The sequence below is a fragment of the Citrus sinensis genome, chromosome 8 (genome assembly GCF_022201045.2).
Source record: "Citrus sinensis cultivar Valencia sweet orange chromosome 8, DVS_A1.0, whole genome shotgun sequence".
Classification (NCBI taxonomy): domain Eukaryota; kingdom Viridiplantae; phylum Streptophyta; class Magnoliopsida; order Sapindales; family Rutaceae; genus Citrus; species Citrus sinensis.
Window position 1 is genome coordinate 4,038,918 of NC_068563.1, and position 27,651 is coordinate 4,066,568.

At 35.2% G+C, this 27,651-nt stretch overlaps 2 protein-coding genes across 6 annotated transcripts; one reads left to right on the plus strand and one right to left on the minus strand.

The window, feature by feature from the left end:
* Nucleotides 1-778: 778 nt before the first annotated feature.
* Nucleotides 779-23,154, minus strand: LOC102623343 (uncharacterized). 5 transcript variants are annotated; one of them, XM_052432543.1, is made up of 8 exons: nt 22,257-23,154; nt 5,297-6,301; nt 3,688-5,201; nt 3,447-3,584; nt 3,259-3,363; nt 3,024-3,170; nt 2,072-2,238; nt 779-1,540 (listed from the first exon to the last, which is right to left on the minus strand). In XM_052432543.1, the coding sequence occupies exons 1-8, from the start codon at nt 23,026-23,028 to the stop codon at nt 976-978; spliced, it is 4,413 nt and encodes a 1,470-aa protein (XP_052288503.1). In that variant the 5' UTR covers nt 23,029-23,154; the 3' UTR covers nt 779-975. The 5 variants fall into 5 exon arrangements, with proteins under 5 accessions (XP_052288503.1, XP_052288505.1, XP_052288506.1 ...); XM_052432545.1 differs by lacking the exon at nt 22,257-23,154 and adding an exon at nt 6,662-7,396 and having other exon boundaries at nt 5,297-6,373; XM_052432546.1 differs by lacking the exon at nt 22,257-23,154 and adding an exon at nt 6,662-6,800 and having other exon boundaries at nt 5,297-6,518.
* A 781-nt stretch (nt 23,155-23,935) lies between these two features.
* Nucleotides 23,936-26,084, plus strand: LOC112498307 (B3 domain-containing protein At3g18960-like). Its single transcript, XM_025099089.2, has 3 exons — nt 23,936-24,155; nt 24,852-25,460; nt 25,572-26,084. Exons 1-3 carry the CDS (start codon nt 24,048-24,050, stop codon nt 25,812-25,814), a joined length of 960 nt encoding a protein of 319 aa, XP_024954857.2. The 5' UTR covers nt 23,936-24,047; the 3' UTR covers nt 25,815-26,084.
* The last annotated feature ends 1,567 nt before the right edge of the window (nt 26,085-27,651 follow it).

Consider the following 27,651-nt stretch of genomic DNA (forward strand, 5'->3'; position numbering starts at 1 on the left):
GCGGTTGGTGGAGTGATACGGAAATCTTCACTTAAGCTGGGGAAACCGGCAGTTCCGGTAATAAGGAAGCCGAACAAAAGAAGCTTTTGCGGCGTTTGAGGCTTTGAGATTCCCACATTAAGGGTGCGTTTGAAATTGAAGTTGGACATTTGTAATTTTTAAGTTAAAGTATTAAAATATTTTATAAATACTAACTGTTGTAGTTTAGAAGTTATATTGATATAATTTTTCACTTGTATAATAAAAAAATTATTATATCTTTAATAATTTTATTAAAATTATAATTTAAAATTTATATTTACTATATATTACTAACTTTTATTTTATAATTACAATTTTTTTCTACAACAGTTGTCCCTTAAAAATTACAACACTCCCTAATATTAACTAGAAAGAGAAACGAAAGAGGGTTTAAATGTTGCATGTGACAGTACCATATATGATGGTCAGACCAGCTGTTTGACTGTGCTTTTAAATGATGGCAAAAATGAAATGCTGACCTTTGAAAATGTCAAATGCTTCTGCTAGCTCTTTCCTCTTTCAATGTCGAAGCATAAACATCCAAGGTTCTACAAGTGTAATTGGGTTCTGGTAATTACAAATTTAATTTCATTTAGGTAACCAAATTGAAACATTGAAACGTTTTATTAGCATGTACTAATTAGTTTTAATTAGTCAAATTTTTAGAATAATAGAGAAAATTTAATGAGTTCGAATACAAAAGACTATGAGTGGGGAGAGACAATTATTTAAATTTGTAGTAATCAAAAGAGAGTTATTTTAATTTTTTTTAATAATAATACTTCAATGATGAATGTGACATTTATACTTACTACCTGAAGTAATTAATTAATTAATCACCCATGAAAAAAATTAATACAACCTAAACCTTATACCTTTTTAGTTAAAAATATACTGTATTTTCTTCTTAACCATGGTCGATTATCTCTCCACCAATATCATAAAATAACACCATCATTCAGTTGAGTCACTGTCAGTATAGACAGGTTCCTCTTCCTCCTGCTTCAGAATCTCCTTTGCATATTTAAGAGCTTCATCTACAGTCTCAGGCTCCGAGGCAGTAACCAGTGAAACAAACAAATTACGAAAAGTTAGAAAACGGAACCACCTCTTGAACTTCACCGCAATGTAGTGGGCGGCATACTGAACCAGCGGCGTGTTGTTATTTCTTCTCCTAGTGCTGTGGTGATTATGACTGATCACCGGGTTGAAGTTTGCAAACCATTCACATCGAGAGAGAGGAACTTCTTGGATCTTTTCCTCTAGCATATCATAATTGCTGAGTATCAGAAGGAAGTTCTTTTGATTGAAGGTTGGATGAATGACAATGTTTTGGAAGAGCTGCCTGCTTGCCAACATCTTGTTGGTGCAAAACCCTTTGCTATCTTCAAAATATTCATCATAGTCGGTCAACGAAACACAAAAGAGGACCATATCAACATCTTCAAACATTTCTATCCACTTGCAGTTCTCCCCAAGGATTCTTGGATTCACTGTAATGAGTTGATAGCTGCAAGTACTAAGCAAAAATTGGTAAGTTAGATGAACAATTCATAATCATACACTGTTTCCCACTTTCACGCAACTTATGCCAAACATCCATCACTGCTGTAAAAGATTATTCATATTTGATTGCTAGAACATTTCATGCCAAAAAAGGGAAATAAATAAATAAACAGATATCAAGTATGAAAATTCCAATGCTTGCAGTAAATCTAACGTGTTCTTGAAGTTGAAAGGCAATTAATTGATTTTTTTTTTTTTTTTTTTTTTGTGTTTTGCCAAGCCAAGTAGGACCTAACTTAGCTTATAACTTCCAGTTCCAACAGCATTTCAGACTCAATTCACTGATGACAAAAACTCCACTCAAACTTGTTTAAGCCACTCAGAATTCAATCTGCAAGCCAGAACCACCACCCTTGAAGTCCTTTCATTCGATAGCTAAATCTCACAATGGCATTTATAGAAAAAGCAATAGCAAAAAATAAGCAAAGTGCAATGCATTTTTGGCTTATACAAAGTAAATTTAAAGCACAGATTGGGAAGTAACCTGAGCAAGGGATCATGCTGATTGGAAGAGTCACTTATGGAGTTCTCTTGTGTTTGCTCTGGAAATAAAAGCCCATCGGTTGACGTAAGTCCCCCAGTGTACATGATATCCATATCTGAGGTCTCATAGCCAGCTGCCTTTGAAATCTCAACAGCCTGAGAGGGAAACTAATGTTCATATTAAAAAATTAACAAACAGTGTATTAAAAAGTAACAAACAGTGTATTACAAGTCACAACAATCATCTTTCCTCGTTCAAGCTTTCAAGAAATAATACAAGAAGAGAACGGATGGTATAAATCCAGAATGCCTTTCATTTTAGTTTCAAACAATACTTTTATGAAATATGCCTTCTGAAGTGACATAGGATAAGAAAGCACATGCTCAATAAGTAGCCAAAATTTACGAATATTAAATATATACCTGGACTTTTAAATTACAGTACAGATCATACATATATCGACAATTATGACCTATCTATGGAATAAAGGATGCAATTCAAGATCACTGGATGATCATCAGGCAAATGAAATAAACAATAAACTCCGCTACTGTATTTTAAGCATCAGCGGCAACGTGATGATATGAGACCACATTGTATGTAGCTTTTTATGTGCAATAAAAACCCTCTTCATACTAAAGTACAATCACACTATTTATTGTACTTTTAATGAATGTTGTTAAACAATGAAATCTTAGACTAGTGGCAAAATAATTTAATATGTTGTCTTTGTGAATAAGTACACTACATCTGATACAAATTTTCAAAATCAACTAACATGTTCTATAACATCTTTCCTTTTGAAATCTTGAGGTCCTAGAAACAACACCACAAGGTGACTTCATAATAGGATATAATATAAGCCATCCGATATTCACCTGTCAGATTAATTATACATGAATAATAGCACATGTATTAGACAAAGTTTCTTACAATTTCCAATAATTCTTACCCGTTTATATATGGTACTTGTGCCAGAGTTGTGTTCACCAAGAAGAAGAAGTTTAACATTAACACCATTCACTTCATTGCCGCAGGGATTCTCAGAATCAGGAGGAGTTGGCAAAGACAATAAAGCACAAACTAGTTTCATTGTACTCTGTCAAGCACATACATGGTAATCACTGATCAGAAATTAAGGTATAGTTAAACTAAGAAAGCCAGTGCACATCAATATGCAGACATACCTTGTCCCATATACGCCCCTTTACATTTTTCATTCCCTCTTTCTGGTAGGAACCATCGGCGCTGACCCAAAAGTGAGGTTGTCCTTCACATTGCACTCCTGCTAACTGCAGCATTAAACAGAATAGCATGGATCTTAATTTTAGAAATGCTGAATTTCAAATGAACATAAATCGTTCACTAAAATAACCTTAAGCATCCAGAGCTCTTTTCTAGTAATCTTCCGATTATTGATCACGACATTTGTATTTCCGTTGCTAGCATTTCTCATTATCTGACCCCCGACATTCAGCTGGGGGCTTATAATCTGGCAAGGCCCGTGTCCTATCTGTTCAATCAAGCTAGAATATTAATTTGATCATGGTGCAATGGAATTAAAAAAAAAAACTATAAAAGAAAATTAAACAGTAACAGCAGTTTCTGGTGTTTACCTCACCCCAAAAACCCAACACTTTATCGTACCAATAGGTTCCACAATTCAGCTTTTTTGGCGGGTTTGGGCAGCTCAGTAGTATAACCAACTCTCTCTTGGACAGAGGTTCTCCATTCACAAAAACACGATCTGGCGGTAACTGATTTGCTTTGCACGATATTTCTGATCTCATTATTTGTTTAACTTCTGTATCAGTCAGCAACCCTTTGGGCATCCCAGAACACTTCCACAGGCTTAGTCTCTTAGAAGCATCTAGCCTGAAACTATTGCAAGTAACACAGATTCTTCCTTCTGGCACCGAATCCATTGCCCATAGCACACAGTTAAAACAATACCTTTCACCACAAACAAAGCAGAACTCTTTCTTGGTGAACCGATTTCCTTTCAAGCATCGATAGCATGAACCTTTCTTCCCTTTCCTTACTGCCTTTGGCTTCTCATGGATGCTTTCAAACTCAGAATAATCAGATACTTCATAAACTGCATCACTAGGGTCAGGGTCACGGAAAGTAATGACCGACGGTTTTCTAACATGGTCAGGAGCTTCTTCCTCATTAAATCCCTTCTCTTTGCAGGAAAAAACCTCAGATGAAATACTGTGTGAACTTGCGCCTGATTCAACTGACTCTGAGTTAGCAGGATTCATATAATCATGAAATCCTGCATTAGTGCCATCGTTGCTATCATCAGGCAATTCATTGTTTACAGGCAAATTATCTTGACAGTTGGGGCTATTTGATTCACCAGAACTTCCTATTCCATTAGATGACGTAGGCATGCACACATCTAGCCAGGAACCGACACAAGCAGCACATGTTCTTCCTTCAGGCATTGACCCCATTTCTTTCACCACACAGTTACAACAATACATTGCATCACAAAATATGCAAACGTCCATGTCAGAAGATCGATTTTCTTGCAAGCATTGACAGCACGAACTTTTCTTCCCATGCCTTTCAGCCTTTGCGTCAGAGCTATCAGATCCTTCATGGACTGTATCACTTGTCTCAGGATCATCAGAAGTAACAACTGATGGTCCTCTAACACTGCAAGGAGTTTCTTCATCATTATAATATCCCTCCTCGTCTTGTGATAGAGGCATGCTTATAGTTTGTTTCTCTTGATAAACAGGAGCCTCAAGAAGTTTCTTTTTTATCAAACGTAGCCTAGGCTCAACATCATTGATTTTCATCCGTTCACCAGGTTGTTCAGCAGAACAAGCAACTCCAATTTCACATATTGAGATCAAGCATTCCAGGATTATGCTACGTTGAGTACTGCCTGATGATGCCCTCTTGTACACCGTTTCCTCTTCTTCAATTTCCTTAAAAAAAAAAATATCCACAATCTCTTCCGCTCGTTCAGGCAAAGCTGATTTTACACAATTACGAAGGTTCAAATTATCCTTGAACATGTCATCACTGGGTCTGAGTCCTGTGAACATTTCTAGCAAAAGGATGCCGAAACTATAAACGTCGCCATATGATGAAACCTCATGTCCCATACCATACTCTGCATTAAACAAGTCAAATATTTCCTTAGCCAATCGCTAATGAACTTCAAAGATCGAACTGTAATTTATAAATACAAAAATATTATATAGATACCTGGAGCAATGTAGCCAGTAGTTCCTTCGACACCGATGGAGCGTGTTTGCTCATCAGCGGCTTCAAGAAATCTCGCTATGCCAAAGTCACTTACATATGCAGTCATTTCATCATCAAGAAGAATATTACTCGGTTTGAGGTCACAGTGAGCTATCGGTGGTTGACAATCAAGGTGCAAATACTTTAGTACACAGGCTACATCAATGGCTATGTTCAGTCTCTTAAGCGAATTTAAATTCCCTGGCGCCTTGTGTCTTTTATCCTCTTCAGTAATTGGATGCATCCACTCCTCTAGGCTTCCATTAGCCATGAACTCATAAACGAGGGCCTTAAAGTCATTGCCTTGAAAATCAACTCCGGAACAAGCAGTGAAAACTTTGACAAGATTTCGATGTCTGATGTTCCTTGTGACCTCACACTCAACTGCGAAACTCTTGGAAGCATCATGATGAAGAACGTTAAAAACCTTCACTGCAACTGCTGTTGTACTCTCAAAGAGAATTCCTTTATAAACAGAGCCAAAGTTGCCTGCACCAATCAAATTTTCTGAGGAGAAACCTTTAGTGGCATTATAAAGCATTCGGTATGACACGTATGGGAATGAAATGCTTGGAGTAGGATTCCCTCTTTTCTTCATGCACATCAACCGACAAAAAAGAGAAGATAGTGCCAAAGTAAGTACTAGAAGCCCAATGTCAATAACAATCACCAATTTCAGAGGAAGGGTTGATCTGTTCCGTTTACTTTTCTTAGAAACACATGTTGGCAGCTGAAATTCAGGTATGCCACCGCAAAGCTTTTTGTTTCCGAAAACTGAAGTAGCACTGGCATTCTTAAAAATTCCTTCTATAGGTAACATGCTCTCAAAGTTGTTGTAAGAGAGATTCAAGTTTTGCAAAAATTTAAATCCAGCCAAAAATTCAGGAATTTCATCTGAAAGATTGTTTTGAGACAAATCCAGAACTCTAAGACCTCTTAAAGAACTCAAAGATGAACCAATAGGACCTGCGAATAAGTTTCCGTGCATGTCTAATTGTTCCAAACTAGTACAGCTACCAAAGTTATTAGAAATAGCACCTGACAAAAGGTTCCCAGAAACATTAAATATTGATAATGATGAGAGACCAACGAGTTGTGGAGATAAGGTGCCACTAAGATTATTATTAGAAAGATCAACTGCTACCAAGTTGTTGCATTGGCCAAAGCTTGGTGGGATGGTGCCCTGAAGAAAATTGTCACTTAAATCCAGTTGAATTAACATTTTCACATTTCCAATAGAAATTGGAATATTTCCTGAAAATCTGTTTCCGTGTAAGTACAAAAATTTTAAATTTTGGAGATCTCCTATGGCATGGGGAATGGTACCTGACAGTTGATTGTTCCACATTTCCAGCCTCTGCAAGTTGACAAACTTCCCAATCTCAGTAGGGATGTTTCCAACTATTTTATTATTTTGGAGATGTAATTTTTGAAGAAAGCTCAAATTTCCAATGTAAGGCGATATAGAGCCTCCAAGCTGAAGGGACTGCAAGTCCAAAATCGTGACTCTCTGGTGCCTCGGGGTACAAGTAATACCACGCCACTTGCAATAATGGATGGAGCTATTCCACGAGGCTAAAACTCCAAAAGGGTCATCAGTGATCTTGCACTTGAATTCAAGCAAGGCTACTCCATCTGTTGCATTCCCTGCAACAACTATAGAAGCCCTTACGTCAAGAAAAGAGAACACAAGGATAGCAGTTAGAGCAAAAAATGACCAATACACTTTGATGTCCATGTTGGATACGGCAAATTTTTTAAGTTAGTAGCTGATATCTGGTGGAATTGTTTTTTCAAAATTTGAGGTTCAAGAACGGCAGGCAGGGCACTGAAGTCTGAGCTCGATCAAGTCAATGCAAACAGGAAAATAACTAAGAATGATAATTATGAGCTAGGAAACAGAGGTAAGGTCAGGATAAAACAAAAATCATTACGTGTAAACAGAATTAATTTTATATGACACATCTTATCATAAAGGAAAAGGAAACATTAGAAAATGATTATTAGGGTTTACACCATAACTGAAAGGCAATTTCCAATACAATTACATAGCCTTTTTGCTTTTTACTACATAATTTACTCTGGACCACTTAAGCTACATTTACGTCCAGCTCTAATACGCGTGTCTATGAATGAAAATAATTAGTATGTGCTCGGTAGAATTATTAATGTGGGTTGGACCACAGTTGAAAGGCAATTTGCAATAGAACTTCACAGTTTTTTTGCTTTTCACTTCTTAAGTTACTCTGGACCCCATAAGCTGACTCAACAGTTAAGTCCAGCCCTAGGCGTGTATCTATGAATGAAAATGATAAGTATGTGTCAGGTCGAATTATTCTTAAAAAGGAAAAAATTACTAAGATGGTCTAGTGCTATATATGTTCATAAAGCTTTCAATTTATGGAGTCAGATTGCAATTGATTGCTATCTCTCTCGGGTTGGGTCTGACCATGCAGAATCTCCACGGGTAATTTCCTCTTCCTCATCTGCTGTTAAGTTACTGAGAGAGAATGATTGTAACGATTTCACACCAGTTATATATCCATCTGCAGAGATTCTTTAATTGCTAACTTGATCAGTTTTATAAGTTTATTTCACTTATTTGAGGAATCAAAAGTAAGTTGTCATCACCTACAATCTATGTGACAATGATTCACTTTAATTTGCAACGGGGGCCGAAGTGGGGTTCATTATGTGGGTCTAAAATTTGAAGTGTGTGAAATGGAAGTACTTAGACAAAACTTAAGAGATATATAGTGAAATTTCAATTGTTTAGTGTGGCTTTGCCAAGAAGGTTTTATAAAACTCTTGGACCCACGAATTTGGAGTGTCCTACTTCTACGGAATTCATAGAATTCAATAAGCAATTGATATTTGACGGTCAAGTGTGTAGTCTTGTTTGTAGTAGCGATCCTTATATATCTAATGGACAAAAATTAAGAGAGATATATAGTTAAATTTCAATTTTTTTCTTTTTTTTAAAGGTAAGGGGGTGGGCAAACCCAAATACAATTTTTACCCTCCTTACCACCCCCAAGAATCGAATCCAGATTTTTAGTAGAGGTTACAGCTGTACTGCAGTCAACCTGACCACGCGCTTGGGGGCTAGTTAAATTTCAATTGTTTAGTGTGGCTTTGCTTCATTACAAACCCTTTTTAAATGCATCGTTACTCAGCATCATTTCATCAGAAAAATCATTACGAGCCTTGAGTCATTTATATCACATGATGACGTCAAATTCGGTTTCTTTACGGTGCATTATACGTTGTAGTCTTCTTGCTTCAGTAGCACTGATCATAGAAGCATTTTGTTGGTTGATTTTGACTTGTTTCTAATAGATTATTTACCAACTTTATTCGCATAAAAATGTAGAGGATTCCACCATTCTTTGCGAGAAAGTTTGGACATGAACTTACTGATGCTGCTACATTAACACTTCCTAATGGCCGTCAATCGCAAGTGAGCTTGAAAAAAGATGGGAGAAATGTCTGGTTTCGTGATGGTTGGCATGAATTTGTAGAAATTCATTCAATCAACCCTGGATATTTCTTAGTTTTTAAATACGAGAAGAATTCAAGGTTTCGAGTTCATATATTTGATACGACTGCTTGCGAGATTAAGTATCCGTGTATGAGTGAATAATCTAATATGCAATTGCTTGCCTTGCTTTTGAACTTTTGATATATACCAATTAGTTGCAAACATTTTTATTTTTTTAAATTTTGCAGTATGTTCCAGCGAAATTTGCTAATGAGTTTTTTAGTAGAGATGCCAAATCTGTCAAAGTGCAAGTACTTAATGAAACAGAGAGGTCTCTGCTTATCCGATGGAGACATAGGGGGGGTTTCTTTTTATCAAAGGGATGGGCTGAACTTTCGAAGGACAAGAAATTGGCTGAAGGAGATATATGCGTCTTCCAGCTTATCAGGAAGGAGGATGTTCTTCTAAAACTTTCAATATTTTGTGCTTAAAGAGAGTGAATTTTAGCTGTTGACTGTAAGTTGGTGATGCTTTGAATCTAATGTCATGAGTGAGAGTGAATGACAGCTTGAATTTTGTTTCACATTTTGTAACTGTCAATATTGGCATTCATCTAGAAGCTTTGAATGCATCTAGAAGCTTTGAATAAACAAGTTTTTTGCACACGGCTTTGAAGATTGAAAATGCTGAAATTGTTGAGGAAGAAAGAAGACTTTGGCAGCTGCAAAAGAGGAAGAAGAATGAAGAAAAATCAAAGGCGGTTTAAAATATAATAATATTTTATAAGCCAATTTTGGCTATATAAAGGGAGCTCTTCATTTGGTTTTAATTATTCAATTCCATTTTGAGAGGCATTCAATTTTGTAGAGAGAGTCGAGAGTTGTGAGAAATAATTCTTGCAGAGCAGAGAGTCTAGTGAGTGAGAGATTGGGTGTATTGGGGTTTTGGGTTGTGAGCCAAAATATTACAATACTTGTAATCCTTATTTCACTAGTAAAATATTTTCTTCTGTTTTCGCCCGTGGACGTAGGCTAAAAGCCGAACCACGTAATTTCTGGTATTCTCTTTTGTGTTTGTTCTTTATTTTCTTATAATTTTACTTTAACTGCGTGTCTGCTTCACCCACCAATTTCCTAACAGTGGTATCAGAGCTATTGGTTGTATTTTTGGAGTCAGGAATTGTTCACGTATTCACGTATACGGTGTACGGCACTATTCACGTATACGGCATACGATACTATTCACGTATACGGAGTACGGCACTATTCACGTATACGGAGTACGGCACTATTCACGTATACGGTGTACGGTACTATTCATGTATACGGTACTATTCACGTGAAACGGTGGAAGCGATCCAAGAATTTTGCGGTGCAAAGCAGGGAATAGTGGTGTGAGTAAAGCAACTGTGTGATTCTGTACATGTCTAGGAAAGTTCTGTCACAAAGGCGATAAGAGCTTAAGGAGTCTGGGTTTTAAGTGGGACCATTGTGACCCCTCCAGTCTTTCCTGGGAACTTTCCTGGTGTGCATTCTCACACATACTCACAACTATTCAAGGTGGTACACTAGCTTGTGTACAGTATTTATCAATAAAATGGCGGCAAAGTATGAAATTGAGAAATTTAACGGAAATAATTTTTCGTTGTGGAAAATGAAGATGAAAGCTGTATTAAGGAAAAATAATTGCTTGGCAGCAATTGAAGAAAGGCCCATGGAGATAACTGATGACAAGTGGAACGAGGTAGACGGCAATGCCATTTCTGATCTACACTTGGCACTTGCGGATGGAGTATTATCCAGTGTGGCAGAGAAAAATACGGCGAAGGAAATATGGGATACTCTCACAAAATTGTACGAGGCCAAGTCACTACACAATAAAATCTTCTTGAAGAGGAAACTCTATACTCTTCGAATGGCGGAATCTACAATGGTGACCGACCACATCAACACATTGAAGACTCTATTTTCACAACTCACAACGTTGGGTCATAATATAGAGGAAAATGAACGTGCAGAGCTTCTACTTCAAAGTCTACCAGATTCGTATGATCAACTCATCATCAACCTGACGAACAACAATCCAGTGGAGGGTCTAGTTTTCGACGATGTTGCAGCCTCCGTATTAAATGAGGAGAGCAGGCGAAAAAACAAGGAAAACAGACAAGCAAGTTCGCAGCAAGCGGAGGCGCTATCGGTGACGAGAGGAAGATCAACAGAACGCGGCCCCAGTGGGAGTCAAAATCATGGTAGATCAAAATCCAGAAGTAAGAAGAATGTTAAATGCTACAACTGTGGCAAGAAAGGGCACGTCAAAAAGGAGTGTTGGAGTAACCAGAAGAAAAGAGAGGGCAAAGAACCTGAGTCATCAAATGCTCAGGGGTGTGTAGCAAGTACCTCGGATGATGGCGAAATTCTCTACAGTGAGGCAACAACTGTTTCAGAAGGCAGAAAACGACTTTCTGATGTCTGGCTTATAGACTCAGGAGCTACCTGGCACATGACCTCTAGGAGAGAATGGTTCCACACATATGAACCTATCTCAGGAGGATCTGTATATATGGGTAACGATCATGCCTTGGAGATCGCTGGTATTGGTACTATCAAAATAAAAATGTTTGATGGTACAATTCGCACAATTGGGGAGGTACGACATGTCAACAGCCTAAAGAAAAATCTATTGTCTTTGGGACAAATAGACAATCATGGGTGCAAAACTCATGTGGAGAATGGAATTATGAAGATTGTTAAAGGCGCGCTTGTATTGATGAAGGCAGAAAAGATCAGTGCTAATCTATTTATGCTTAAAGGAGAAACACTACAGGAGGCTGATGCGTGTGTCGCATCAAATGGAGAAGAGTCAACGATGATGTGGCATCTCAAACTTGGCCACATGTCGGAACAAGGTTTGAAGATTCTCTCTGAGCGAAAATTACTTCCGGGGCTCAAATCGGTAAGTTTACCATTTTGCGAGCATTGTGTTACAAGTAAGCAGCATAGATTAAAATTCAGTAGATCTATTGCTAGAAGTAAATATATTCTAGACTTGATTCATTCTGATGTCTGGGAATCACCGGATATATCCATGGGAGGTGCAAAGTACATGGTGACTTTCATTGATGATTATTCCAGAAGATGTTGGGTGTATCCAATTAAGAAAAAGTCAGATGTATTTCCAGTGTTTAAAGAATACAAAGCGCGGGTGGAACTTGAATCTGGTAAAAAGATCAAGTGCTTGAGGACAGATAATGGTGGAGAATATACAGACGGCGAGTTTCTTGCTTTCTGTAAGCAAGAAGGTATTCAGAGACAGTTCACGGTGGCATACACTCCTCAACAAAATGGAGTGGCAGAACGGATGAACAGAACTCTTACAGAAAGAATAAGAGCTATGTTGAGGACTGCTGGTCTACCCAATTCATTCTGGGCAGAAGCAGCCAAAACTGCCTGTTATATAGTAAATCGGTCGCCATCTACAGCTATTGGGTTGAAGACAGCGATGGAGATGTGGACTGGAAAGCCAGCTGATTATTCCTACCTACATGCATTTGGATGTCCTGTGTACGTGATGTACAATGCCCAAGAAAGAACAAAGCTGGATGCAAAATCTAGAAGATGTATCTTCTTGGGGTATGCTGATGGAGTAAAGGGGTATCGTCTGTGGGACCCCACTGCCCACAAGATCGTCATCAGCAGAGATGTTATTTTTGTAGAAGATCAACTGCAAAGAAAAGATGAAGATGATGGCACTGTAAAAGAAAAGTCTGAGACTGTGCCAGTATATGTCGAAAATAATCCAGAAAATTCAGATTCTTCTGAAGCAGCACCAGAGCACGAGGAACAAGAACCAGTCGAGTCCGAGGCTCCAGAAGTTCGTCGGTCAACTCGTGAGAGACGACCGCCAACGTGGCACTCGGAGTATGTCACAGAGATCAACGTTGCATACTGTCTTCTAACAGAGGATGGAGAGCCTTCAACTTTCCATGAAGCTTTAAACAGCTCAGATGTTGCTTTGTGGATGACAGCAATGCAGGAAGAAATTGAAGCTCTACACAAGAACAAGACATGGGAACTTGTACCACTACCACGTGGAAGAAAAGCCATTAGAAACAAATGGGTCTACAAGATCAAACGTGATGGCAATGACCAAGTGGAGCGGTATCGTGCGAGACTGGTAGTGAAAGGATATGCTCAGAAAGAAGGTATTGACTTCAACGAGATATTTTCTCCGGTGGTTCGACTCACAACAGTCAGAATAGTCTTGGCAATGTGTGCTACATTTGACCTACATCTAGAGCAGTTAGATGTTAAAACTGCATTTCTTCATGGAGAACTTGAAGAAGAAATTTATATGCTCCAACCAGAAGGTTTTGCAGAAAAAGGAAAGGAGAACTTGGTTTGCAGGTTGAACAAATCTCTATACGGTCTCAAACAGGCGCCGAGGTGTTGGTATAAGAGATTTGATTCCTTCATCATGAGCCTTGGATACAACAGACTCAGTTCAGATCATTGTACATATTACAAGAGGTTTGAAGATAATGATTTCATCATTTTATTGTTGTATGTGGATGACATGTTGGTAGCAGGTCCCAACAAAGATCGAATCCAAGAATTGAAGGCACAGTTGGCTAGGGAGTTTGAAATGAAGGACTTGGGACCAGCAAACAAGATTCTAGGGATGCAAATTCACCGAGACAGAAATAACATGAAGATTTGGCTCTCACAGAAGAATTATTTGAAGAAAATCTTGCGGCGCTTCAACATGCAAGATTGTAAGTCAATTTCTACCCCACTTCCTGTTAATTTCAAATTATCCTCAAGTATGTGTCCTAGCAATGAAGCAGAGAGGAAGGAGATGTCTCGAGTACCGTATGCATCAGTAGTGGGAAGTTTGATGTTCGCTATGATATGTACTAGACCGGACATTGCACAAGCAGTGGGAGCAGTCAGTCGATACATGGCGAATCCTAGTGGAGAGCATTGGATAGCTGTGAAGAGGATTCTGAGATACATCAGAGGAACCTCAGATGTTGCATTATGTTATGGAGGATCAGAATTTACTGTCAGGGGCTATCTGGATTCAGATTTTGCAGGAGATCTTGATAAAAGGAAATCCACTACTGGTTATGTGTTTACACTTGCGGGAGCAGCTGTAAGCTGGGTTTCGAAACTGCAGACCGTTGTGGCTTTATCTACAACAGAAGCAGAGTACATGGCAGCTACACAAGCTTGCAAGGAAGCTATTTGGATACAAAGGTTATTGGAGGAGCTCGGGCACAAACAACAGAAAATTCCTGTGTTTTGTGACAGTCAGAGTGCCTTGCACATTGCAAGGAATCCAGCCTTTCATTCCAGGACAAAACACATAGGAGTCCAGTATCACTTCGTTCGTGAAGTAGTGGAAGATGGAAGTGTGGATTTACAGAAAATCCATACGAAGGAGAACCTAGCAGATGTTTTGACCAAGCCGATAAATACTGATAAGTTTGTCTGGAGTAGATCCTCTTGTGGCCTAGCAGAAACGTAGGCAACATGATTATGGCGAAGCAGAAAGGATGGTGTGGAGATTGATTGATTTTCAATTTAATCTCCAAGTGGGAGAATGTCAATATTGGCATTCATCTAGAAGCTTTGAATGCATCTAGAAGCTTTGAATAAACAAGTTTTTTGCACACGGCTTTGAAGATTGAAAATGCTGAAATTGTTGAGGAAGAAAGAAGACTTTGGCAGCTGCAAAAGAGGAAGAAGAATGAAGAAAAATCAAAGGCGGTTTAAAATATAATAATATTTTATAAGCCAATTTTGGCTATATAAAGGGAGCTCTTCATTTGGTTTTAATTATTCAATTCCATTTTGAGAGGCATTCAATTTTGTAGAGAGAGTCGAGAGTTGTGAGAAATAATTCTTGCAGAGCAGAGAGTCTAGTGAGTGAGAGATTGGGTGTATTGGGGTTTTGGGTTGTGAGCCAAAATATTACAATACTTGTAATCCTTATTTCACTAGTAAAATATTTTCTTCTGTTTTCGCCCGTGGACGTAGGCTAAAAGCCGAACCACGTAATTTCTGGTATTCTCTTTTGTGTTTGTTCTTTATTTTCTTATAATTTTACTTTAACTGCGTGTCTGCTTCACCCACCAATTTCCTAACAGTAACCGGATTGTATTTTCTTATTCTCAGCATAGACAAGCATTTGCTAACGTTTAGCTATCTTGACTTATAGGCTTCTCTGTGGAATAGTTTTTGAACAAGCTGCAGGAACAATCTTGCACGTTCATTGTTTTCTGTAGAAAATCAAATGTTTTTATGCCCTTTTTTCTTTTTTCAAATCTTGAATGACCCAACAACATATATGGCAGAATCTTCATGACAGGTTGAGTGAGCATTACTCAAAAAGACAATTTATTTCAATTTTCTCTAAACTTGCAGCATTTGGTGGTGAATAAGGGTGTTCGCAGATCGGATTTTGCAGATTAAACATTAATTCATATCCGATCCATGGTTTTACGAATTGTAAAGTTTCAATTCAATCCAATCCAATCCATGGATCAATGAATTCAATCCAAATTCAATCCATATGTCTACTGATCGAATGCGGATTCAACTTAATCCATATCCAATCCACCATTTTGCGGATTGATTTGTAGATTAAAAATTTTTAATTCTGTTCATTGTACAGACTAATTAAATAAAAAAATCTTATATGAAAAGAATTTTATTACTGATCAAATTCAAAATTAAAAAAGATTTAATTAAATTAAGTGTTTAAATAAAGATAGAATAATACATTCAAAGTCTCAAAATATAACACAGTAAAAAAAAAAATCTCATTTGTTTAAATCAATACATAAAAATTAACTGAAATTATAAAAATTAACTATTTAAAAAGCTATATTTGTTTATTTAATTATTCAATTATTTAATCATATTTATTATATATTATTATCGGATACATTGTTAAAGGCTCCATTTTAACCTGTTGAAAATGGTTTCTGTCCCTTTAGTACTTATTAGTTTATTAGATTTTCTTGTTTATTAGTTGACATTTTCTTGTTTGTTTATAGCAAATATTGTTGTTATAAGTTATAAATTGCATTTTGAAGAGTTATATATGGTGAAATCTAGCTAAACTGTTCAGCAAGCCTTCGCTTCAGAGTGAACACTTTTAATTGAATCACATTGAAGCTCATTCCTTATTGAAAAGCATTGTTTCCATTTTAATAGCGTAAATTACCAACTTTTAGTCAGCTTTCTAACTGACTGATATTTTTGTCATGGTCTTGTGTCTCAGAAGATTACTTCAAATCCTTCTTTTCTCTTGTACTGAATGGGACATATCTTTTTTTTTTTTTTTGTAGTCCTTATCTACAGTGACAGTAACTTTGTAACTGCTAGTGTTATGGAAGCACATTTTCTTGTTTACAGATACACAGTCATCTAACTTTGTTTGCTAAAATGCAGAAGTTTCCACAAAATTTTGTGGGAAGATTGAGGGATGAACTCTCATATGTCGCTACACTCACAAATCCTAAGGGCTATGTTATGCGAGTAGGTATTACAAGAAAGGATGGAAAGATTTGATTTGATGATGGTTGGAATGAATTATATTTCAGTATGTTCCCAAAAATTGTAATGCTCGTGCCTATTTCTTAGCCAGATTTGGCTTAGAAGGAAATTCATGTGCTGTTTGGCTAGGTTCAATACCAACTGAACTGCAATGTATTTGATGTGTTGTGAGCAATGAAATATTTACTTTCTGATTAAAAAAAAAAAAGACTAAGGGGTTGTCTTTTAAAAAAAAAAATTATTTAATAACTTAATTGACTTAATTATAATTAGTTAAGTTATTAAATTTATTTATTTTTAACTTGATAAAAAATTTTAATCATTAGATCATTAAGTTATTAAATCAATTTTTTTTTACTTAATCTAAAAAGTCTAAATAATATCATTAAAATATATTCTCTAAAGTATCCCTATCTAATTCATTAATTTACATTCTTACCCAAATAAATTAGCATTATCACCTATTTTTATAACTTGTGATAATACAGTGATGGACTATTATTTTTTTATTTTTTATTTTCTTCAAATTAGCATTATCTATCTTCACATTTTTTATGAATATTTTTTCATATAAACACATCATAAACTACAACAAAATTAATTAACATATACCAATTAAGAATATTAAAAGATTGTATTCAATTAACTTGATGTATGTTATGATAACATATTATCTTATTTATTTTCTTTGAGCATTTATTATTTTTTCATATTTATAATTTATAATGGCACAAATATGACAAAATAATATGTTATTACAATAAAGGACAAAATAAAAAGATTGTATTCAATTGAACATAATGTATGTTATGATAACTATTGGCACCCCTCTATAATCCTTATAAAACCCCTCTCCTCTTACAATTACGTTAAAGGACAAAATAATCTAGTTATACCATTATATTTATCTTTTCAACTCTTTACACCACACAACTACATCAAAGTCTTTTACAATTTTATTTCCTCACAAACAACTTTTTTCTTGAGAAATTTACAACACTTATTTTTAATTTTAAAAAATAAGTAATAGCTATTTGAGTCCACTTTAATTTACAAAACTTTCTAAACTTATTTTTAATTTTAAAAAATAAATAATAGTTATTTGTGTCCACTTTAATTCTACTTAATTCTTACATGTATTTGATTTTTTTTTAGTAAAATATGTATGATTTAAAAATTTAAAAATTTATAAAAATAATATTTGTAATTAGAGTTATTTTGAAGAAACTGAATTGTTTTTCTTTTTGAATAAAAAAATTGAAGAAATAGAAAAGGATATTTTGGGAATCAAAATGGGTTTTGGTAAAAAAAGGGGGGGGGGGTTGAAAAGAAAGTTATAGGGTGCTAATAGTCCCACTCTATTAAATAATAGTTTTTATATTTTTTAAGTTAAAAACAAACAACTTAATATTTATTTTTAGTGATTAAAAAAAATAAATATATTATTCATATTAAGATATTTAGCTCTATTCAGAATTTAAACTAATTTAGATCTATTAAGATTTTAAACAAAAAACAAATACCACCTAAGGTTAGAGGTTATTTCCCTTATTTGAGATTATATCTTTATTTTTTTTTACTGTCTTTAACAACATTAACAAAATACTCATATATTTTTTTTTCTTTAAATACTTATTCATTTATTCACATGATAAATAAAAAGTAAAGAAATAAGTTTTTTTTTACCAAAAGACTATTCAAATAAAACAAATTTATATTATTTTAATTAAGTTCTTCTCTCACAAAATTAAACTACCCTCATTTTTTTCAATAATGTCAATAATGTTAAGCATCTCAATATTTGAGTTTTAATATTATATGTCACTCATCTATTGGATGATTTATTTTATAATTTGTAAAATTCTTTAAACACCATCCAATGAATGAATGTCATATCAATTAAGATTCAAATTAAAATTTAAATGTTTGGATGCTTAGAATCACTAATGCAGTAATTATAGTACTTCTATCTTATAATCATGATATAAAAAAATAATGTGATATTATTTGATTAGTATTTTGAAAATTTAATTATTGATATGGCTTTTTAAATAAATAATAAAATTTTATTTAAAGAAATTGTTAATAATACTCTAATGCTATAGTGTCATTTAATTCTTTAGAGAAAGAGAAAAAAACAAACATAAAAAATAAGGGGAGACGCCCTTTTTTTTTTTTTTAATCCAAGCCAGGTGAGGCGTCGGTCTCTAGTGGCAAATGCCAATCAACAACTTGCCTCCAATAATTTATTGATAAGATGAAAAGGAATGTAAAATTATGCATTAATGTGTTAGCTGGCATACCCCGTTGTCTTTAATGTCTTAGTGCATCCCCCGATTCACGTGGAAGCATCCACTATCCAGGGCTATAAAAGTCTTTCTGAGCATCATGGCTTCTCCTTCGGGATCGGGCCTCGCCCTTTTCTTGGAAGGTTGAAAAAAATGCAAAGAATTATGAGATTTAAATAGTAATAATATCCTCTTAATAACAATTATCATCAGGGTGTCGTATAAATCTCAGTCCCACCGTGTATTACAAAAAGAAAAAGTATAGATCCCCGATCCTGGAGGAAGCATCGTATAGGCTAATTAAAAGTCTTTTGAGCATTTCGGAGAAAAGTCTCTTGTGCATGATCACCAGGCACGCAACTACTTCATAAAATCAAAAAGAAATATGAGATTTGAACAATATTTAAACAAATTAAAGGGCAAAAAAAGGGGCAGACCAACACATGCTACGCCCGTGCAGACAAAGGTCTTCCGAGGGGCATGCTTATTTTCTTTTTTTTGTCTTCAGGACAAACAGAAGTCTCAAGAATTTTCTTTCTAATCAAACGCAGTCTTGACTCAACATCATTGAGTTTCATCCTCTCTCTAGGACGTTCAGCCGAACAAGCAACTCCAATTTCGCATATAGAATTGACGCATTCCAAAATTATGCTAACGTGAGTACTAGTGCTTGACGAAGATGATGCATGCATGCACATTGTTCTGTCCTCTTCAATTTCCTGAAGATTGAAATCATTCAGAATCTCTTCTACTCGTTGAGACAAAGCCATTTTAACGAAGTTACGAACGTTCAACTTCCCTGTGAATAGATGGGTGCCAATGTAAAATAACTTGAGTGGAAAAAAAAAATGTCTGAGTTTGAATTCGCCTCGCATGAATGAGAGAAAATTGGATTGCTGTTAGCCTACAATAATAATAATTTAAAAAAAAAAAACTTGCCTGTGAACATTCCATCAGTGGGTCTGATTCCTGTGAATATTTCTAATAAAAGAATTCCAAAACTATACACATCACCATATGTTGAAGCCTCAAATCCCATATACACCTCACCATATGTTGAATCCTCAAATCCCATATCATAGTCTGTATTAAAAATGTCAAATACTGTTAGCAACACTTTAAAGGACCGGATGACGCATTTGAATGCAGTTTCACAGATCTGAGAAATTATTTTTCTTATGAAACTGTAATTAACAAATAAAAAACAGAGTACGTGGGGGAATATAGTCAGTAGATCATTTGATACCGATGAAGCGGGTTTGTTCATCAGTGTCCGGAAGAAATCTTGCCATGCTAAAGTCACCAACATGTCCAATCATTTCATCATCAAGAAGAACATTGCTGGGTTTGAGGTTACAGTGAGCTATTCGAGGTTGACAATCACAGTGCAAATACTTAAGTGCACGTGCTACATCAATGGCTATGTCCAGTTTCTTTTTAATAAGAAAATCAAAATTCAACAACCTCCAGTGTGTATCATCTTTACTATGCAACCACTCCTCTAGGCTTCCATTAGGCATGAACTTGTAAACAACAGCCTTAAATCTTGCGCCTTGATAATCAACTCCAGAAACTGCAGTGAAAACCCTGACAATATTCCGATGTCTGATGTTTATCGCGGCCTTGCACTCAGATTTGAAACTCCTGGCACCACCAGGACGAATAAGGTTAAACACCTTCACCGCAATTGTTGTACCATCAAAGAGAGTTCCATTATATACAGAACCAAAGTTGCCTGCACCAATCAGATTTGCCGAGGAGAAACCATTAGTAGCATCGTAGAGATCCTTGAATGATAGGTTATTTATAGTTTGTTTCTCTTCATAAACAGGAGTCTTAAGAAGTTTCATTTTTATCGAACGTAGTCTTGACTCAACATCATTGATGTCCATCCGTTCATCTGGCAGTTCAGCAGAGCAAGCAACCCCAATTCTGCATATTGAGATCAAGCATTCCAAAATTATGCTACTCTGAGTACAAGTTGAAGATGCCTTCTTGTACAATGTTTCCTCTTCTTCAATTTCTTGAAAAAAAGCAACATCCAAAATCTGCTCTGCCCGTGCAGGCAAAGCTGATTTAACTAAATTAGGAAGGTTCAAATCATCTTTGAACATGCCATTATTGGGCCTCAGTCCTGTGAACATTTCTAGCAAAAGGATGCCGAAACTATACACATCACCGTATGATGAAACCTCACTTCCCATTCCATACTCTGCATTAAACGTGTTAAATATTGTTACCACAAGTTAAAGGACTCGATTACTCATATAACTGCACTTTTTTTTTTCAATAAATGACATTACAAGGTAGATATATTTCCAATCAGAAATATGTTGGAACCTCGTAAATCAACTAAATGAAAGTGTCATTTCGATATTTGGGCCAAGAACAAGCAAGATTTAGTCCAAATATTCTATAAAATCAACCTCCAAATGCACATGGGAGGACTCAAGAATGATGTTAGGAGGTGACCACTACTCTGCACTTTCTTAAAACGGGAGAAAATATTGAGAAATTTCATTTGCTTATCGGACTGAAATTAATAAGTATAAAAAGTGGAATACCTGGAGCAACATAACCAATGGTTCCCATGACATCAATGAAGCTTGTCTCCACTGGAAGAAATCTTGCTATGCCAAAGTCACCCAAATGTGCCGTCATTTCATCATCAAGGAAAACGTTGCTGGGTTTGAGGTCACAATGAGCTATTGAAGGTATGCAATTATTGTGCAAATAGTTGAGTGCACTGGCTATATCGATGGCTATGTTTAGTCTCTTAAGTGAATTTAAATTCCTTGGCGCCTTGTGTCTTTCATCTTCCCCATTAATTGGATGCAACCACTCCTCTAGGCTTCCATTAGGAATGAACTCATAAACAAGGGCATTGAAGTCCTTGCCTTGATAATCAGCTCCAGAAAATGCAGTGACAACCTTGACAATATTTCGATGTCTTATTTTCCTCATGATCTCGCATTCAGCTACGAAACTCTCGGAACCACCAGAATAAGCAAGGTTAAACACCTTCACTGCAGTTGTTGTACCATCAATGAGAATTCCTATATAAACAGAACTGAAATTGCCTGCAGCAATCAGATTTGTCGAGGAGAAACCATTCGTAGCTTTGTAGATTTCTTGGTATGTCAGTTTTAGGAAATTTGTTGAATTAGGGTTCTCTCTTGGTATAGAATTCCCTCTTCGAGTAGGATTCTCTCTTTTATTCTTCCATACCAAACAATATAACAGAGAATGCAGTATCAAAGAAAGTAATAGAAGCCCAATGTCAATAGCAATCACCAATTTCGAAGAAAGGGTCGATCTCTTCCTTTTAGTCTTCTTAGGAGCACATGTTGGCAGCTGAAATTCAGGTATGCCACCGCAAAGCTTATTGTTCCCCAAAACCAAAGTAGCACTCGTATTCTTAAATATTCCTTTTGTTGGTAACATGCCCTCAAAGTTATTGTAAGAGAGATTTAGGTTTTGCAACAATTCAAATCCAGCCAAAAATTCAGGAACATCACCTGAAAGATTGTTTTGAGACAAATCCAAAACTCTAAGACCTCTCAAAGAACTCAAAGATGAACTAATGGGACCTTCGAATAAGTTTCCATGCATATCTAATTGTTCCAAACCAGTACAACTACCAAGATTATTAGAAATACCACCTGATAAAAGGTTCCCAGAAACATTTAATAATGATAACGATGAGAGACCAATGAGTTGTGGAGATAAGGTGCCACTAAGATTGTTATTGGAAAGATCAACAGCTACCAAGTTCTCGCATTGGCCAAAGCTTGATGGGATGGTGCCATGAAGAAAATTGCCACTCAAATCCAGTTGGATTAACATTTTCAAATTTCCAATAGATATTGGAATATTTGCTGAAAATTTGTTTCTATGTAAGTTCAGAATTTTTAAATTTTGGAGATCTCCAATGGCAGAGGGAATGGCACCGGATAATTGATTATTCCATAATTCGAGCCACTGCAAGTTGACAAATTTCCCCATCTCTGTAGGGATGTTTCCAACTATTTTATTATTTTGGAGATGTAATTTTTGTAGAAAGCTCAAATTTCCAATGCGAGGTGATATAGAGCCTCCGAGTTGAAGGGACTGCAAGTCCAAAACTGTGACTCTCTGGTGTCTTGAAGCACAAGTAATACCATGCCACTTGCAATAATGGATGGAGCCATTCCATGAGGCTAGAACTCCAAGAGGGTCGTCAATGATCATGGACTTGAATTCAAGCAGGGCTACTTCATCTGTCTCATTCCCTGCAACAACTGTAGAAACCCTTGCACCAAGAAAACAGAACACAAGGATGTCAGCAACAGCCAAAAATGACCAATACACTTTGATGTCCATGTTGGATACGGCAAATTTTTTTACGTAATAGCTGATATCTGGTGGAATTGTTTTGTCAAAATTTGAGGTTCAATGCAAACAAGAAAATAATTAAGAATGATAATTATGAGTTGGGAAACAGAGGTAAGGTCAGGTTACAGCAAAAATCATTACGTGTAAAGAAAGATTGGTTTTATATGAGAAATCTTATCATAAAGGAAAAGGAAACATTAGAAAATGATTAATAGGGTTTGCACCATAACCGAAAGGCAATCTCCACTACAATTCCATAGCCTTTTTGCTTTTTACTACTTAATTTACTCTGGACCCCATAAGCTACAGTTAACTCCAGCTCTACTGCTCTAGTATGCGTATCTATGAATGAAAATAATTAGTATGTACTGGGTAGAATTATTAATGTGGGTTGGACCGCAATTGAAAGGCAATTTGCAATAGAGCTTCACAGCTTTTTTGCTTTTCGCTACTTAATTTCTCTGGACCCCATAAGCTGACTCAACAGTTAAGTCCAGCTCTAGGCGTGTATCTATGAATGAAAATGATAAGTATGTGTCAGGTCGAATTATTCTTAAAACGGAAAAAATTACTAATGGTCTATACAATGTGGCTCCAGTTTTGTATATGTTCATAAAACTTTCAATGTATAGAGCTGTGTACAGATTGCGATTGATTGCTATCACTTATGGAATTTTAAGTCCAGTTTTCTTTTTCTTTTTCTTTTTTTTTAATCTTTCTAAATTTAAAAATTTTGGTTATTCATAGTCAAGTCTGAGTGAAAAAACTTAGGGAAAAAAAATTACCTTCTGCCTCAAGTTTAATGCAAACTTTGGAATACAACTGTCCAGAAGTCAGTTAATGCTTGGACCTAAAGCATCGTTATCATTAATTGGAACTCAAAATTTCTTGGGAAGAAGGGAAACTTTTAAACCATGTCAAGTACTTGCATTGATTAAGACAAATAACAAAAAGTTGATTGAGTAAAATGAAACCACTGCATTCATTTCTGGTAACTGAACAAATCAATGGCTTCTAGCAAGATAGTGAAACCCAAAGTGTCAAGTTCTACGCTGGAGAGTCCCTTTCATTTCTTCAAGGTTATTCTTCCTTCTCCCCCTGGAGACAAGAAGCTGGTAATTCGATTACTTTTATTCACTTATCTGCAGAGATTCTTTAATTGCTAACTTGATCAGTTTTATAAGTTTATTCACTTGTTTGAGGAATCAAAAGTAGGTTGTCATCACTCTACAATCTATGTGACAATGATTCACTTTAATTTGCAACGCGGTCGAAGTGGGGTTCATTATGTGGGTCTAAAATTTGAAGTGTGTGAAATGGAAGTACTTAGACAAAACTTTAAGAGATATGTAGTGAAATTTCTATTGTTTAGTGGCTTTGCCAAGAACGTTTTATAAAACTCTTGGATCCACGAATTTGGAGTATCCTACTTTCACGCAATTCACAGGGTTCAACAAGCAATCGATATTTCACGATCAAGTGTGTAGTACTGTTTGTAGTAGCGATCCTTATATATCTAATAGACAAAAATTAAGAGATATATAGTTAAATTTCAATTGTTTAGTGTGGCTTTGCTTCATTACAAACCCTTTTTTAATTGCACCGTTACTCTGCATAATTTCATCAAAAAAATCATTATGAGCCTCGTAGTCCTTTATATCACATGATGACATCAAATTCAGTTTCTTTACGGTACATTATACGTTGTAGTCTTCTTGCTTCAGCAGCACTGATCATAGAAGCATTTTGTTGGTTGATTCTGACTTGCTTATAATAGATTATTTACTAACTTTATTCGCATAAAAATGTAGATGATTCCACCATTGTTTGCGATAAAGTTTGGACATGAACTTACTAATGCTGCTACATTAACACTTCCTAATGGCCGTCAATCGCAAGTGAGCTTGAAAAAGGATGGGAGAAATGTCTGGTTTCGTGATGGTTGGCATGAATTTGTAGAAATTCATTCAATCACCCTTGGATATTTCTTAGTTTTTAAATACGAGAAGAATTCAAGGTTTCGAGTTCATATATTTGACACAACTGCTTGCGAGATTAAGTATCCGTGTATGAGTGAAGAATCAGAAAATGTCAAGGATGAGATGGTGGACAGTGAGGACTGTGTTGAGATAAGTAAACGGTTGTTTGCTCAAAAGAGCTCAAAATGGAACTGTAAGTTTGGAGCTTCACTTGAGAACTCAAAAGAAAAGTACAAGAAGCGTACGGAAGAGTTGGCAGAGAAAAATGAATCAGATGAACTTGATTTGTGTGATTCACTTGGAGAAATGGGAATATATGTTTCTAAAAGATGTCGAATTTCGGCCGAAGGAAAGAAGAGAGCAATAAGAATTGCCAGATTATTGAAGCTGAAAAATCCTACATTCATGGTCATCTTGCTGCCAAGAGATAAACATTATGCGGTGAGTTTTTAACTAGAATGCGATTGAGAAGTTTTGCTTGCCTTACTTTTGAACTTTTGATACATACTAATTAGTTGCAACCATTTTTATTTTTTATTTTTAATTTTGCAGTATGTTCCAGCGAAATTTGCTAACGAGTTTTTCAGTAGAGATGCCCAATCTGTCAAAGTGCAAGTACTTAATGAAACAGAGAAGTCTCTGCATATCCATTGGAGGCATAAGGGGGGTTTCTTTTTATCAAAGGGATGGGCTGAACTTTCGAAGGCCAAGAAATTGGCTGAAGGAGATATATGCGTCTTCGAGCTTATCAGGAAGGAGGATGTTCTTCTAAAACTTTCAATATTTCATGCTTAAAGAGAGTGAATTTTAGCTGCTGACTGTAAGTTGGTGATGCTTTTGAATCTAATGGCATGAGTGAGAGTGAATGACAGCTTGAATTTTGTTTCACATTTTGTAACCGGATTGTATTTTCTTATTCTCAGTATGGACAAGCAGTTGCTAAAGTTTAGCTATCATGACTTAAAGCTTCTCTGTAGAACAGTTTTTGAATAAGCTGCAGGAACAATCTGGCACGTTCATTATTTTCTGTAGAAAATCAAATGTTTTTATGCCCTTTTTTCTTTTTTCAAATCTTGAAATGACCCAACAACATATATGGCAGAATCTCCTGTCAGTGAGCATTCCTTACTCAAAAAGACAATTTATTTTAATTTTCTTTAAACTTGTACCATTCCGTGGTGAATCAAGTCTGAGAAAAGAAACTTAAAAAGAAAATATACGACTAAGGTGACATTTTCTTCAGCAGCCCTATTGTTTTCTATAAATAATAAACATTATAAGATTAAAAGTTTTTTTATAATAAGCCCCAATTAAAATATAATAATTTTAAAATTCTTAATTTTTTTTCTATCTTCTTCTTAATCAATCAGTCCTTCTTTAAATCTTAATTTATTCATTCTCAAATGTATAATTCTTCTAAAATATTAAAAAATAGAGAGATTTTTAATCACATAAATTAGATTAATTTCTTAAATACAAAACCTCATAAAAATAATGCTTGCATTGTTTTAACAGACATCTATTGTATTTATGTTTTCTTCTTTACCAATGTAATAAGAAAGGAATTGCATCTTACTTTCTACAATAAAATAGAAATAATTAGAACCTGCTAAATTCAATTAAAGATGGTGGGATAAACTTATTTTATTAAAATTTAATCCTAATATAGTGTTTGGTATAAATAAAGTAAATTAAGAATAACATATCTTGGACCTACCAAATTATTATGTGATAATGATATTTTTAGTTTTAAGAGACGTCTGAGATAAATTTTTTACACTAAATTTTTTATCTAATGTTAACAACACGAGATAAAACGATTACATTAGAAGTCTTAAAAGTTAGTTAATCTTAAATTTTTTTTTGAAATCCAATTCTCCCATAATCCATCAATTTAAGTTATTATTCATTCTTTACAATTTTAAATTTAAGTAATAGAATAAATATTAACCAATTTATTTGTTTTCACATTAAGTAAATAATTGAGATTATATTTTTTTAAATATTATCTCAGCTCCATATATGTGATAAGGTATAAGTAATTTTACATAATTTAAAATTTACATATAGAAATCTATTGTTTTAAAAATAACATTTATAAACTCTATAATGAAACTTAAATTACCGTTCAAGTACTTATTTAATATTTATTTATTTTTTATTTTAATATTGTCAAAATTTATATAAAATTTTGTCAAATCTTGTATCAAACTAAATGCAAGATAACAATATTGTAATCTAATTGATATTTTAAGTAAATGGATGTGGAGAGTATTTTAGCAAGTTAAAATAATTCATCCATATTTTTAATACTCAATTATGTTCATTTGCTAAATTACCCTTGATCCACATAAAGATAATAAGATATTTTAAGGGATTTATGTGTAAACATTTTGAAAACTAAACTTTCCTTATAATTTCTGGAAAAAATGAGGGGCTGCAACGTTAATAACTAAACAATTAAATCCTTGCCGTTGAAAAGGTTTTAGTTGAATTTAATGGTTGGCTCATTAAAAAGACAAAAAAAAAAAGGGGTACCGAATCATGAATGCATAGTAGCTGAACCCTATAAGTAGGCTCATTAGCTGATTTGATTGGCCAATAGATAATACGGTGAATTCTGATGCAAATA

Excerpts from the sequence above, each read along its gene's own strand:
- LOC102623343 (XM_052432543.1), bottom strand. The coding sequence starts at position 23,028 with ATGGACATCAAAGTGTATTGGTCATTTTTGGCTGTTGCTGACATCCTT. Across the intron at positions 3,585-3,687 it reads TGTTGGGTTTTTGGGGTGAG|ATAGGACACGGGCCTTGCCA; the intron begins GTAAACACCAGA and ends TTGATTGAACAG. Across the intron at positions 1,541-2,071 it reads CAGCATGATCCCTTGCTCAG|TACTTGCAGCTATCAACTCA; the intron begins GTTACTTCCCAA and ends ATTTTTGCTTAG.
- LOC112498307 (XM_025099089.2), top strand. The coding sequence starts at position 24,048 with ATGGCTTCTAGCAAGATAGTGAAACCCAAAGTGTCAAGTTCTACGCTG. Across the intron at positions 24,156-24,851 it reads CCCCTGGAGACAAGAAGCTG|ATGATTCCACCATTGTTTGC; the intron begins GTAATTCGATTA and ends ATAAAAATGTAG. Across the intron at positions 25,461-25,571 it reads CAAGAGATAAACATTATGCG|TATGTTCCAGCGAAATTTGC; the intron begins GTGAGTTTTTAA and ends TTAATTTTGCAG.